Below are 12,250 nucleotides of genomic sequence, written 5' to 3'. Positions count from 1 at the left end.
CCACCAAATAGACATGTGTACTCATTGAGAGTGAGGAGGAGGGCAGGGGCCAGAAGCGTGTCAGAGAGAGAAAGGGAACTCACACAACCTGAAGAAAACCCTTGGCAACAAGGTGACTGGGTGGAATAATATCCTGGGGTTAAATATGTAGCTTGTCCTGAAGAATCAGAGCAAGACCACAATACACTTTTAAATGAGAATAAAATAGAAGGAAAAGGCAACCTACAAGAGCAACATAAAAGAGACAATATGTGGAAATAAACTTGATGAGAAAAACAAAAGAAGATGAAAATATAAAGAAACTTTATAATGCTACTGAAAAAACAAATTTAATGGGTAGATTAAAACTTAGGTAAGAAAATTAAAATAAATTAATAGAGAGAGTGAATATACAATCTCTCTAAACAAAAGCACCAATGCAATTCCAGTAAAAGTTCTTTTAGAATTTTCACTTAAATTAGAAAATCTACTTCAGAATGTCAATGAAAAATAAAAATAAGTTGAGAGCAAATTTCAAAAGTAAGAATAAAGATATCTTCTTCTAGGCATTAAAATATCTTGAAAAAAAATATATAATCAAAAGCTAATAACAGAGCATGCTTAGACAGCTCCATGGAATGGAATAAAATAGGAGTCCAGGAAGAAACTCAGATAAATATGTGGCTATAGGATACGAAAAATATGACATTTCACATAAGAGTGAAACATACGGACTATTTATTCAGTAAATTTTTAAAAATGGTTAACACTGAAAAAATTAAATCTGAATTTGTACCTCACTCACATCCTTCACAAAAATATATTCCAAATTCATCAAATATTCAAACACTAAGAGAAAGCACCAAAAAAACCTGGGAGGGAATAGAATTTTAATTTTCACATAACTTCAGAGATTGAACGCTCATCTTAAGTATTTTAGAAACTCCTATGCCATAAAAAGAAGATCTAACTTATTACATTAAAATTAGAGCTATTTAGTCAGGTACATTGGTACATTCTTGTAATCCCAGCTACTCAGGAGGCTTAGGCAGGAAGATCACAAAATAAAGCCCATCCTGAGCAATATAGCAAGATTCTGTCTCAAAATAATTTTTTTTTAATGTTTAAATTGACTGAGGCTTTAGCTCAAGGGTAGAACGCTTATATGTGTGAACCCTAGGTTCAATCCTCAGTACCACAAAATATATGTAGAGATGTGTGTGTGTGTATATATATATATATATATATATATACACACACACACATTTTACATATTTTATTTGTCTCTTATTTTCTATTTTTTGCAATTCATAAATGTGATATATATATAATAAAAATAAAATAAAATCACTAAGAAAGAACAATAATTCAAGTAGAAAATATGAGCTAAAGAAATGGACAGTTCATTACAAAAGAAGATATAGTGCCTCTTAAACACACTAAAAATTATTCAATTTCTGCTGCTTTTTTTCCTAAAAATTTGATAAAAACCAAAAAGACTGGAAACATATATCATGCTGCATAAAAAGAGTAACTCAAGTGTAAGAGCTAATAGTCTAAGATCTAATCTAATGTAAGAGCTGAACTATAAAAAGAAAACACAGGCATAAACCTTTGTAACACTGGATTAGGCAATGATATCATAGATATAGTACCAAAAACAAAACCAACAACAATAAATATGAAATGGATTTCACCAAAATTAAAAACTTTTTTAGGGCTGGGGATGTGGCTCAATAGTTGAGCACTTGCTGCAGGAATAAGATCCTGGGTTCAATCCAGCACCACAAAAAGAAGAAAAAAGAAACAAACACTTTGTGCCTCAAATAACACTGTTTAAAAGGTTTAACAAAAAAAACTCCACGTGATAGAAGGAAATATTTTAAATCATACACCTGATAAAAGTTAGTATCTAGAATATATATATATATATATTTTTTTTAAAAAAAAAACCTATAACTCAACAATAAAATGAAAAAAATACAACTTTTAGTATTGGCAAAGGATTTGAGCAATCATTTCTCTAACAAAGTTACACAGTGGCCCATCAGTACTCAAAAAGATGCTAAATATCAGTAGGAAATGCAAACATCAGTAGAAAAATGCAGATCAAACCACAATTAAGATGGCTACTATAAAAAGTAAACAGAAGCAAAAACAGAAAATGACAAGTGTTGGTGATCTGTAGCCTAGTGGGAATGGGAATTCATGCAGACATTTTGCAAAGAGTTGGGTAGGTCCTCAAGAAATAAAACAAAGTCACCATATGGCAATCTCATCCCCAAATATATGCGCAAAAGAACTGAAAATATGTATCCCCATAAATCCTTGTCAGAAAAGTATTATTCCTAACAGCCCAAAAGTACTGAAAACCATTGAATTGTACACTTTTAAAATGTGAATTTTGGAGTAATATTGGCCAAAACATAGTGTTATATTGTATGCATTACAAATGTGAAACAACAAATCCCACCATTATGTGCAACTGTAATGCACCCATAAAAATGTGATAAACCAAAAAAACAAAAAGGTGAATTTTGTTGTGTGGGAATTATGTCTTAATTTTTCAAGTTCAAAGAAAGAACACTTGGAGTAAAAAACTAGGGCAAATCTACTTGTATATGGCCTGAGTGAAAGCCAATATTACCTCTTTTCTTGGATAATAGTAATAGCTTTCAGGCTCATCCTTGCCTTCCTGTAGTATTGTCTTATACAGCAACCTAAGTTAGATCATGTCACTTAGAATCCTCCATTGGCCCTTATCTTATGCAGAATAAGAGCTAACCTCCTGTCATAGTCCCATAGGGCATATGATCTGCTCCTGGTCATCTACCCCACTTTCCTCACTCCATCTAGTCCAGACTCAGCAACCTCCTTGTCCTTGAAACAAGCCAAGCTCATTCTAACTCAAGGCACCTTTGAGGTTTCTTTTGCTTCAAGTTCTCTCCCGCAAGATTTCCTCGGGACTCATTCCTGCACTGCATCCCTGTCTCCACTCTCCAGAGTTATCCACGCCATTCCTCCAATGCCAATGACCATGGTAGCACACAAAAACCCCTCCATCACTCTTCATCCCATTCCCTTCTTGATTTTTCTCCTATATATTTACTACCATCTCCCAGAAAGAGGGGTTTTTGCTTTTATTTGCTATATCCCTGGCATTAGTACTGCCTGGCATATTAGAGCTAAGTCGATTTTTGTCATTCTGATCATTGTGGAAGGCAGTCACTGAGGAGGTGACACTTTCCATTCTTCATTGAGAGCTGAGATCCCTCACAAGGGCACTTGCATAAGCAGAAGGCCAGTCTACCTAGCACAACAGGGGACCAAGGGAGTATGTAAGGCACAGTCAAGATTGTGCTCAAAAAGCTTTTTGAGGGCACTTCAGCATATGGGGAAGTGGTGATTATGAGTATTATGGATGACATGATATATATTCATTACATACTCAGGTCTTCTTTTGTTCTTTTCTCATAGTCCTCCATGTGGTGTTATTTAAAGCGCCTCTAGCACAGTTCTCAAACTGTATTATTCACAGAGATTGTCTGAGGAGCCTTTAAAAATACACTTCAGTTCAGGAGATCTGGGACAGGCCTGAGGCTCCATGCTTCTAACAAGCTCCCAGATGATCCCAATACTGCTGGTCCAGGACCACCCTTTCAGTACCAATTGGTACTGAAATACAGTACATACCGTACTGCCATTACAGTACAGGACTCTGTACTGGGTGGCACAGTTAGTGTTGTGTGCGTGACTAACATAGGCTAATGCTTCGTAGGTTGGCAGAGAAAGTTTAAACACAGGACCCAGGATGCAGCCTGTCTCTCTTCCTCCATTACCTGTAGTCTTAATAAAAGTAAATTTGCACCCAACTGGTATTTATCCCTTCTCAGAGTTTTCCACTTTTTGATGCATGACCCACTCCCCACCCCAGACCTTTAATCCCTTCACTATGTATCATTGGTACAACATCCCTGGTACAGTGACCAACTGATTTCCTGGGACCAATACTTAACACTCAAAGTTCTTCACCCTAGTTTAAAAACTCAAAATCTTGCATCCTGAGAACCTACTCCATCCCAGAAAAACTGGGACATTTAGCCACCCTCCTGATGCCAGGCACTCTGTGTACGGAACTGAGTCACCCATTGCACATATGGTGTCTACAAACTAGTGGGGAGAGATGAAGAGAGTTGGCGTGACTTGAACTGCAAAATTAACTTTGTAATAAAATCACAATCCCTTATAAATCTAGTGGGAAGATCTATATACCCTAAACCCAAGCTAGCAATTATTGGGTTGATATGGAATATGATCTTTCACTCTGAGTACCACATGTCATCTGGGTCCTTCCTAAAACCACTAAGAAATAAGAGCTTTCTCTGTTTTATGTGCAGAGAAGAAGTGGGGTGGCCCTTGTGATTTACTCTTCTAGGCCAAGTAGTGTCAGAAACAAACTGTTCCTTTGAACAATGAGTTCGTGGCCAAAATACACTGCTTTAAAATGTATTCTAAGCTACAAGCCTCGGTCACCAGAACAAACAATAAGAAAAATCCAAAGCATTAAGGAAAGGAGTTTTATGCGCCAAAATTTTTACATCAGCAAACATAAGCATGAGTATTCCTGAGATTCTTACAATCCAACTGGGTTGTTTTTAACTGGTAGTGTCCCCTAGAAAGTAGCAAGTCGTGGGGAAATCTCTCATGTTCCATGGAACTAAGACCCAGTTCATGGGGCAGATATTAACAAGACTCACTGCCCTCTGGATCCTCACTACTCAAACAGGAGTTTGCCTTGTACACTAGCCAAGTGTATATCAGTTAACACACATTTGTGAAATATCAGCAATGCACAAAGTTCCTAGTGGACAAGTTCTATACTTCACATCTATTGAATGATTTTACTGTTAAAGGGGCTTTCCCAACTGTTAACTCATTTCCTCTGACACAAGGCTAGCTAGCCTATAAGTGAAGCATCATTAGTGGTTGTACTGGTAAGGCCGTGACAGTATGGCACATAAAGGGAGCAAGGAGACTTCATGTCGGAGAGCTCTGGTTTGCTCACTGGCTCTTCCTCTTTCCCTGTGAAGCCTTGGCCAAAACACTTTCCTCTTAGAACCAGCATTGTCTCATCTGAAGAATGTGGACAATCATTCCATTTCGGGGGGAGTGGGGGAGGTATAGCCTTTAAGATGTGTGACTACTCAAAAGAAGTACCTGATAAATGATATTGTTGCTGTCATCATCATTATTAGGAAACTAAATCCCTTGGTAGTAACTGCAGTTTCTAAGCTCACACATCTGACTTGAGATAGTGCAAAATCCCAGGAATATTCTGGTTCCCAATCCAACATTGTTCCCACTAGGTCAATGGACTCAGTGACTGGGTGACTTAACTCATTATGCTTGACACCAAAGCCAACCTACACTATGTTACAAAGGAGTTCACTTAAGGGCTTAAGGGTCTGTTGCTAATTAGCAGAAATGTATAGGAACATAAAGCTGTAAATTACGGTGTATATGGAATTTACTACACTGTAGGATTACATTTAGCATTCTGACTAGAAAGCTAGCTTCAGAGAGTCAGATGCATTGCAAGGCCCAGATTACCAATCTCTGCAGCTCTGGAAGGCTCCACAGCATCAAGCCTGGGTCTCACGTACAGGAAGAGGCCTTCTCCACTGGCATTGACGGCAAGACCAGAGGGTCTCACCAACACTGAGATTGGATGTACTCCGACTGGCAGCAGGTCTGATTGACACACTACATTCGTTTGGTTTGAGAAAATAACTTTGCAACTCATTTTGTTCACCGTAACCTGTAAAGACTGGGAATCATCAGAGAAACCAGTTCCAGTAATATAAACCAGTGGATTGATGTCACCATCTGAAAAGAGGAAAGAAATTTAAAAATTAAAAAAAAAATCATCTCTCAGTGATATCACTCTCTCACATCAAATTTTTATTCTCTTTCATTTTTCCCTCCTAAAATTCAGAGATTCAAATGCTGACTCAACCATGACAACTGCATTTTTCACTGTAGCACACAGACTCCATCTTAAATTTTCTCAAACTAGTAATGAGAGGCCACTGCTTAATTAAAAAAATCAAAATGAATATTTCAAAATAAGAGACAAAAAACATTTAAGTTATCAAAAAAAATTGCTTCCTTCTCAAATAATAAACATATTCCCTAGATGGACCTCAGGATGGACTTTCTGCTTCATGATTCACCCTCTACTTACTGAACTAATGCACCTTCTATCCCTCAGCACCAGCTAGATGGCCTCTAAATAAAATCACTGAGTCTGACTGTCTCAGTGCCAAGTCACAAATCATACCAAGGGAATACCACACAGAATGGACGCTGGGAGTTGACTCTTGGAGGTATTGGAAAGAACAGGAACCTGGGCAATGAGCTGGTATGTCATTCACTTGTACAACCACCTGAAACAAAGTAAAAGAAGTTAAAACAACATGGACAGTTCATACGCATGAGAATAGCCATAAAGTACTTACGAAGATTTCCCAAATTAAAATATGCTAATGATTCACTTATTCCCATTTCTTTCTTCTATTGTCCCAGTAATAAGCCTAAAACCTAAAATTGTAATGAATGGCACAAAACACGTTAAGTGTTCTTAAATTTATGGTAGAAAGACTTAAATTCATGTTTACAGTGAAATATGCTATTTTTTTTTTTAAGATGGAGGTCTCACTATGATTTCCAAGCTGGTCACAAACTCAAGAGATCCTTGTGCTTCAGCTTCCTGAGTACTTTGGGTACTTGCCACCACCCACAGCTGAATATGCTAAATCTTTAGTAAATTTCTTCTGCATACAAAAGTAAATGTCATAAATGCAAGCTGCATAGACTGCTAATCAATCTATTTTCAACTGGGTACTACTCACTCATGTAAAAAACCCTTTCTTTGAGACTAAATGCCAAAGAAATAGACATTTTCCTTCCACCTTCACTTCATGAACTGCTGCCTGCACCTCAAGGACCCATCTACTCTCACCTGAGTGTGCTGGTTGGCAGTGGCCAGCATGTCTCCAAACACAGGTCCAAGAAAAACTCCACCATCAAAAACCACGCGAGTGGTTACCGCAGGATTCATCCCAGTCAGACTTTGATCAGACACCTGAGACAGTTAAATTTCTGATAAGTTCTGCCATAGAATAGAAATGTATTCTTGATTAAAACAAATGATAAGAGGTTCTTCACATTCTGTTTGAGATATTCAGATAGCTAGAGAATAAAGTTGAATTGGCAAAGAATTAAAATCTAGAAACCTTCAGTAGTAATAGCTAATGAAAGCCCAGTAGATTAGAAAAATACTTATTTAAAAATGAGACATTCAAAAAGAGACATAACCAACCAATCTTCTACATCTTGTGATATTTTCCTTCTATATTTTTCTCTATTTTCTGTGTTTGCAATCCAAAATACTAAAATGAAATGTATGAAAACAGTGCTTTGAGATAAGAGCACTTTTTCCATCTCCTCTCCATGGTTTTGTTTGAAAACCAGATGACCCTTAATACCATATAAATGGAATAAAATTTCATCATGGGCTTTATTTTATAATAACCAAATGCTAGATGTTCATTAGATTATTTTTTTAATCCTAAATATGCAAGAGCATCTGGTTTTGTCATTATCCAAAGACAGCAAATCCTTCTCTAAACTTCCTTCTGTTCTGCCATCTGCCTCCATGAAAATCTAAGTCAATCACATCTGCTTAAATTATCCAATAACAGATGTGGAATTATTGAACGACGGACACTGACCAACAACTTCTCTATTACAGAGAGTTAGGAAAGAGACATTGAGTCTAAATTGTTCAAGAGGAACACAAAGTGCAAAATATTTGTTGAAAGCTTCCAGAAAGAAAGCATAGGATCCCTTGCTTGAATATCCCAACAAAATAATAATCCACGAGAGTTTTAATTCATATAATTCTGGTTCTCTTGTTTTTGTTTTGTTTTGTTTTGTTACAAAATTTCCCTAAGGCACCAAATTCACAGCACCCAACGTGATATCATACATACTCTGATAAAATTGGGCAAATCCCCAATCTGGGTGGACCACGAAAGAGTCCATACATGTTCATAGCAAGAGTTTAGATCCTCCTTCACAATGAAATCACTGACATTGAGGTATCTGGAGGTGAAGTTATCAGCATTGTCCTGTAAGAGTTTTTGAAGGTGCCTTGCAGAAATGTGCACAGGGACATCTGTAAGGGAAGGTTTGGGCATAGAAAACACAAGTCTGGTTAATTCATCTTGCAGGGTCTCATCATCAAGGATGCCTACTAAATTTGCAGCAGACCTTCCAATTCAAAATATAGCTTCAAGAGAACTTTCAGCCCTAGCTGAAACATTTTTCCCAGTGCAAACTCAAGTAGATGCCCACTTTTATGTTGTAATATCTTCCATCAGAATCATATCAAATAGCAGGCAGAGAACAGAGTTTATCAGACAAAACAGTCTCGACTGTCAAGTAGAAACATAAGCTCCAGACATCTATAGAAAGGCTGAAAGTCTAATTAAACATTGGGTTTTCCCTGGAAAATTTTAGCTGGCCCTGTGAACAGAGAAAAGTTGGCCACTTTTCACAGGGAGTGGGGGAGGCATACGGCAGCTGACACCCATAAAAACTTAGCCAACCCAGCTGAGGAATGTTGGCATTTAACTTCAGTTTCTCTATTAGAATTTCCTTTAAGCCCAACCACCTGCTTCCCCATTCCACATCCCCACAGAGAAATAACAAAGCTCTGTGTTTGAACCCTGCTTCATGCTTTACCAAAAGTTTCCATTTCATTAGCTGCTTCCAGCAGCCCTGTGAGGTGGATCACTTGGGTACTGATGCCTACTTCAGAGATGAAGAAAATGAAAACTAACCATATTCACAAGCTTGCCAACCTGATGAGAGAGGTTTAGATTAAAACACAGGGTGCCTTGTACTGACGCAAGAGCCTTCCTCTTGAATTCCACACTGCCCTGAAGGGTTAATAAAATGCCACTTTCCTTCTGTTCCTTCAGTGGGCAAAAGTATCTCATCATTGGAAAAAAAATCATTTTTCTATATTGAAACATAATTTCAGGCCCATCACCATTTCAAAATGCCAGGTGAAATCTGACTTCCCCTGGTTGTTTTGCAGGCAGCGATGTGAGGAACATCAGCAACAGAACAGGACGGCAGAAAGGACTCTCTCGAATAATCTCTCTTGTTTGTGAAAAGTAAAGGTCGGTAAGGGACATTACGGCAGTGGAATACTGCAGGCACTTGTTCATGCATCAGATAATGACCAAGGGGCCCTCAACTGTTCCTAAGTTGCGGGATTTCAGTAAAAACACTCTCGTGTTCCTCCCACTCAAGAAGATCCTTTGCAAGCTGAGTGTCTCTGCTCTGGCAGGAGATTTTTGAGCCATGGACCAAATTTTATCCAGTCTCTCTTGATTTTTTTCCCTGAGCCTCCCTTTTGGTTCTTCATACTTCTATCAAATAAGTAACACACTGTTATCACTTTTAATTCGTATCCGTTGTGAAACATGAGTATTCTTAAAGATTTAAAAGCACTGTCCTAATTGCATCTGCAATTTCTTTCCACATTTGTTATGACCATTAAAATACTCAAGAACCCATGGTGTCACCATTAGGTTAACTCTAAAGGACACTGCTATCAAGGAACTTGGCCTAGGAGGCTCTAGAGAGAAGAGGACTGATCTGAGACTCAAATACACAGGTTCTCATCCAGACCCTGTCATCGACTACTTATCTGTATGATCTTTGGGTGTGCCTCAGTGTAGCTGGCTGAACAGTGGCCCCCAACAGATATGCCAATGCTCTAACACCCTGAACATATTAATGTTACCTTACAAGGGGAAGGAATGAATATTATCATGTGGCAAAAGACTTGGTTAAATAAAGGTGTTGAGAGCAGTTTATCCTGGATTATCCAGGTAGGCTCCAAATGTAATTCTATGTATTCTTATAAGAGAGAGCAGGGGAAGTTTTGAGACCAGAGAGGAAGAGGCAGTGGCAGCATGACCACAAAGTTGGAGTAATATATCCACAGCTCAGGAACGCCAATGTCCACCAAAAACTAGAAGAGTCAGGAAAGGGGCCCTCGCCTAGAACCTGCTGTGGAGAGTGTGGGCCTGCAATAACTTGATCTTGAGCTTCTGGATTTTAAAACTAGAAGAGAAGAAATTTCTGTAGTGTTAAGTCCCTAAGTTTGTAATAATTTATTGTGACAGTTCCAGGACGCAAATCCACTCAATTTCCATAGCTACAAAATTTAAAAGTTGGGGTTGTATAAGCAGTAAGTCCCTTTCCACATCTTTAATTTTAAGAAGGCCATTTTCAGACACGAGACAAACAAAACAGCTTTGAGACTATCAGACTATCTGGCGATTCACAGGACGTGTTTGTCTGAGAGGAGAGATAGAAATGGGAGGTCTTGCACCCCCAAACTGCCCCTTTACCAGGAATCTCTGTGTTAGGAAGTTGGATGCGAAAATGTCCTCCCACAGATGGACTTGTCCTCTGTAGTCTCTGTGCTGTCACATGGACGGGTCCAGATCCTTCTGTTTCTTCAGTGGGCACAGAGCTGCAGCATGTCAGAAGCAGAGCATTAACCACATAGCCTTCAAGACGTGCCAATTCACATAGAACACCGCTCCATCTCAAAGACCAGTTAGTTCATCACCCATGGTCCCAGCCAAAGGGGCCCAAGCTCCCATATGTTGAGCATCCCTCTTCCACCACAGCAAGAAAAGTGCAATATAGACATTAGAATTCTTTAAGAGCATTCCACCCTTCACCCAACACTAATTCTAGGAGCAGAGAACAGCGAATGACTTCAGTCACCACAAAGTTGAAAGAGAACTTGGTTTTCTCTAGTCTCATGTACATATTCAAACAAAAAGCCAGTGTGCTCTGGTCCACAGGTGCTGCCTCACCTAGTATCCCCAGCTGAAGCACGGTCAGTCACTCCAGCTAGCCCAGTTCTTATATAACTCCTATCTACAGACTACGCACCCAATCCTGATTTTATTTTTATTTTATTTTGGGGGATACTGGGGATTGAATTCAGGGACACTCAACTACTGGGCCACATCCACAGCCCTATTTTGTATTTCATTTAGAGACAAGGTCTCACTGAGTTGCTTAGTACCTCACTTTTGCTGAGGCTGGCTTTGAACTCGAGATCCTCCTGCTGAGCCCCTGCGATTACAGGTGTGCACCACCATGGCTAATCCAATCCTGCTTTTTAATATGACAGATTGGTTCAATAAATTGTGACACCTCATGAAATGGAACCCTATTTAGCTAGTGCTTTGGTCTGAAAATATGAGTCCCCACAAGTCACATGTTGAAATCCTAATACCCAAGGTGATGCTATTGGGAAGTGGAAACTTTATGAAAGTGATTAGGTCATAGGGTGCAGCCCTCATGCAGTGGAATAGTGATCTTACAGAATAGGCCCAGAGAGATGTTCCTTTCTTCCACCAAGAGAGAACATGATGAAGTGTTATCTATGAACTGGGAAGAAAACCCTCACCAGACACTGAACCTGTGGGAGCACCAATCACGGATTTCCCTGCCTCCAGAAGTGTGAGAAATAAATCCTTGTTCTATATAAGACAGCCAATCTATGTCATTTTGTGACAGAAGCCAAATAGACCAATTCACTCAATAGAAATCATTGTTGAGGGCTGGGGTTGTAGCTCAGTGGTAGAGCGCTCCCCTAGCATGCATGAGGCACTGGGTTCGATTCTCAGCGCCACATAAATGTAAGATAAAGATACTGTGTCAACCTAAAACTAAAAAATAAATATTAAAAAAGAGAAAGAAATCATTGCCAGTGGGTTTAAAGATTCAACCTATAACATTAGCTGAAAAGGGTGAGTAATACATAGAGTATGTAATGTATGATCCCAATTTGACGTTTAAAAAGTCAATATATACATGGATATATGTATGCAAACACTGCTGTGGGGAAAAAAAGCAGAATATAGGCCCAATGTGTTAACAGAAGTTATTTCTTCGTGATGAGACTATGAATAAATTTTATCTTCTATGTGTTTTTCTGTATTTTCCAAAATTTCAATAAGAGACATATACAATTTCTGTCAATAGTATTATTTAAGTACCACATATTGATATGCATATGAGCCAACATAGAGAAATGACAGAGTAGCACTGCCTGAGTGGGGAATGTATCCTAGTCTGAAAGTTGTTCTGTCTTGCTTAGGCCAGA

At 38.6% G+C, this 12,250-nt stretch overlaps 1 protein-coding gene across 9 annotated transcripts in view; it reads right to left on the bottom strand.

Annotated features, from left to right (window-relative positions):
* The window catches only part of Pkhd1 (PKHD1 ciliary IPT domain containing fibrocystin/polyductin), a 432,625-nt gene that overhangs the window by 378,858 nt on the left and 41,517 nt on the right, over positions 1–12,250 (bottom strand). For all 9 annotated transcript variants that reach the window (XR_013425107.1, XM_005318573.4, XM_078019904.1 and 6 more), the window contains exons 23-27: positions 10,473–10,597; positions 8,034–8,218; positions 7,001–7,123; positions 6,320–6,425; positions 5,590–5,865 (exon numbers count right to left, since the gene is read on the bottom strand). Coding sequence is in view for 8 of the 9 variants with exons in the window: in XM_005318573.4 (XP_005318630.2) it covers positions 5,590–5,865; positions 6,320–6,425; positions 7,001–7,123; positions 8,034–8,218; positions 10,473–10,597 (815 nt within the window). In the remaining variant the exon portion in view is untranslated. The remainder of the gene's footprint in view (positions 1–5,589; positions 5,866–6,319; positions 6,426–7,000; positions 7,124–8,033; positions 8,219–10,472; positions 10,598–12,250) is intronic.

This window comes from Ictidomys tridecemlineatus, chromosome 8 (assembly GCF_052094955.1).
Source record: "Ictidomys tridecemlineatus isolate mIctTri1 chromosome 8, mIctTri1.hap1, whole genome shotgun sequence".
NCBI classification, from domain to species: Eukaryota; Metazoa; Chordata; class Mammalia; order Rodentia; family Sciuridae; genus Ictidomys; species Ictidomys tridecemlineatus.
The sequence above is the reverse complement of the archived record's forward strand: the minus strand, read 5'-3'. Positions and strand labels throughout refer to the sequence as shown.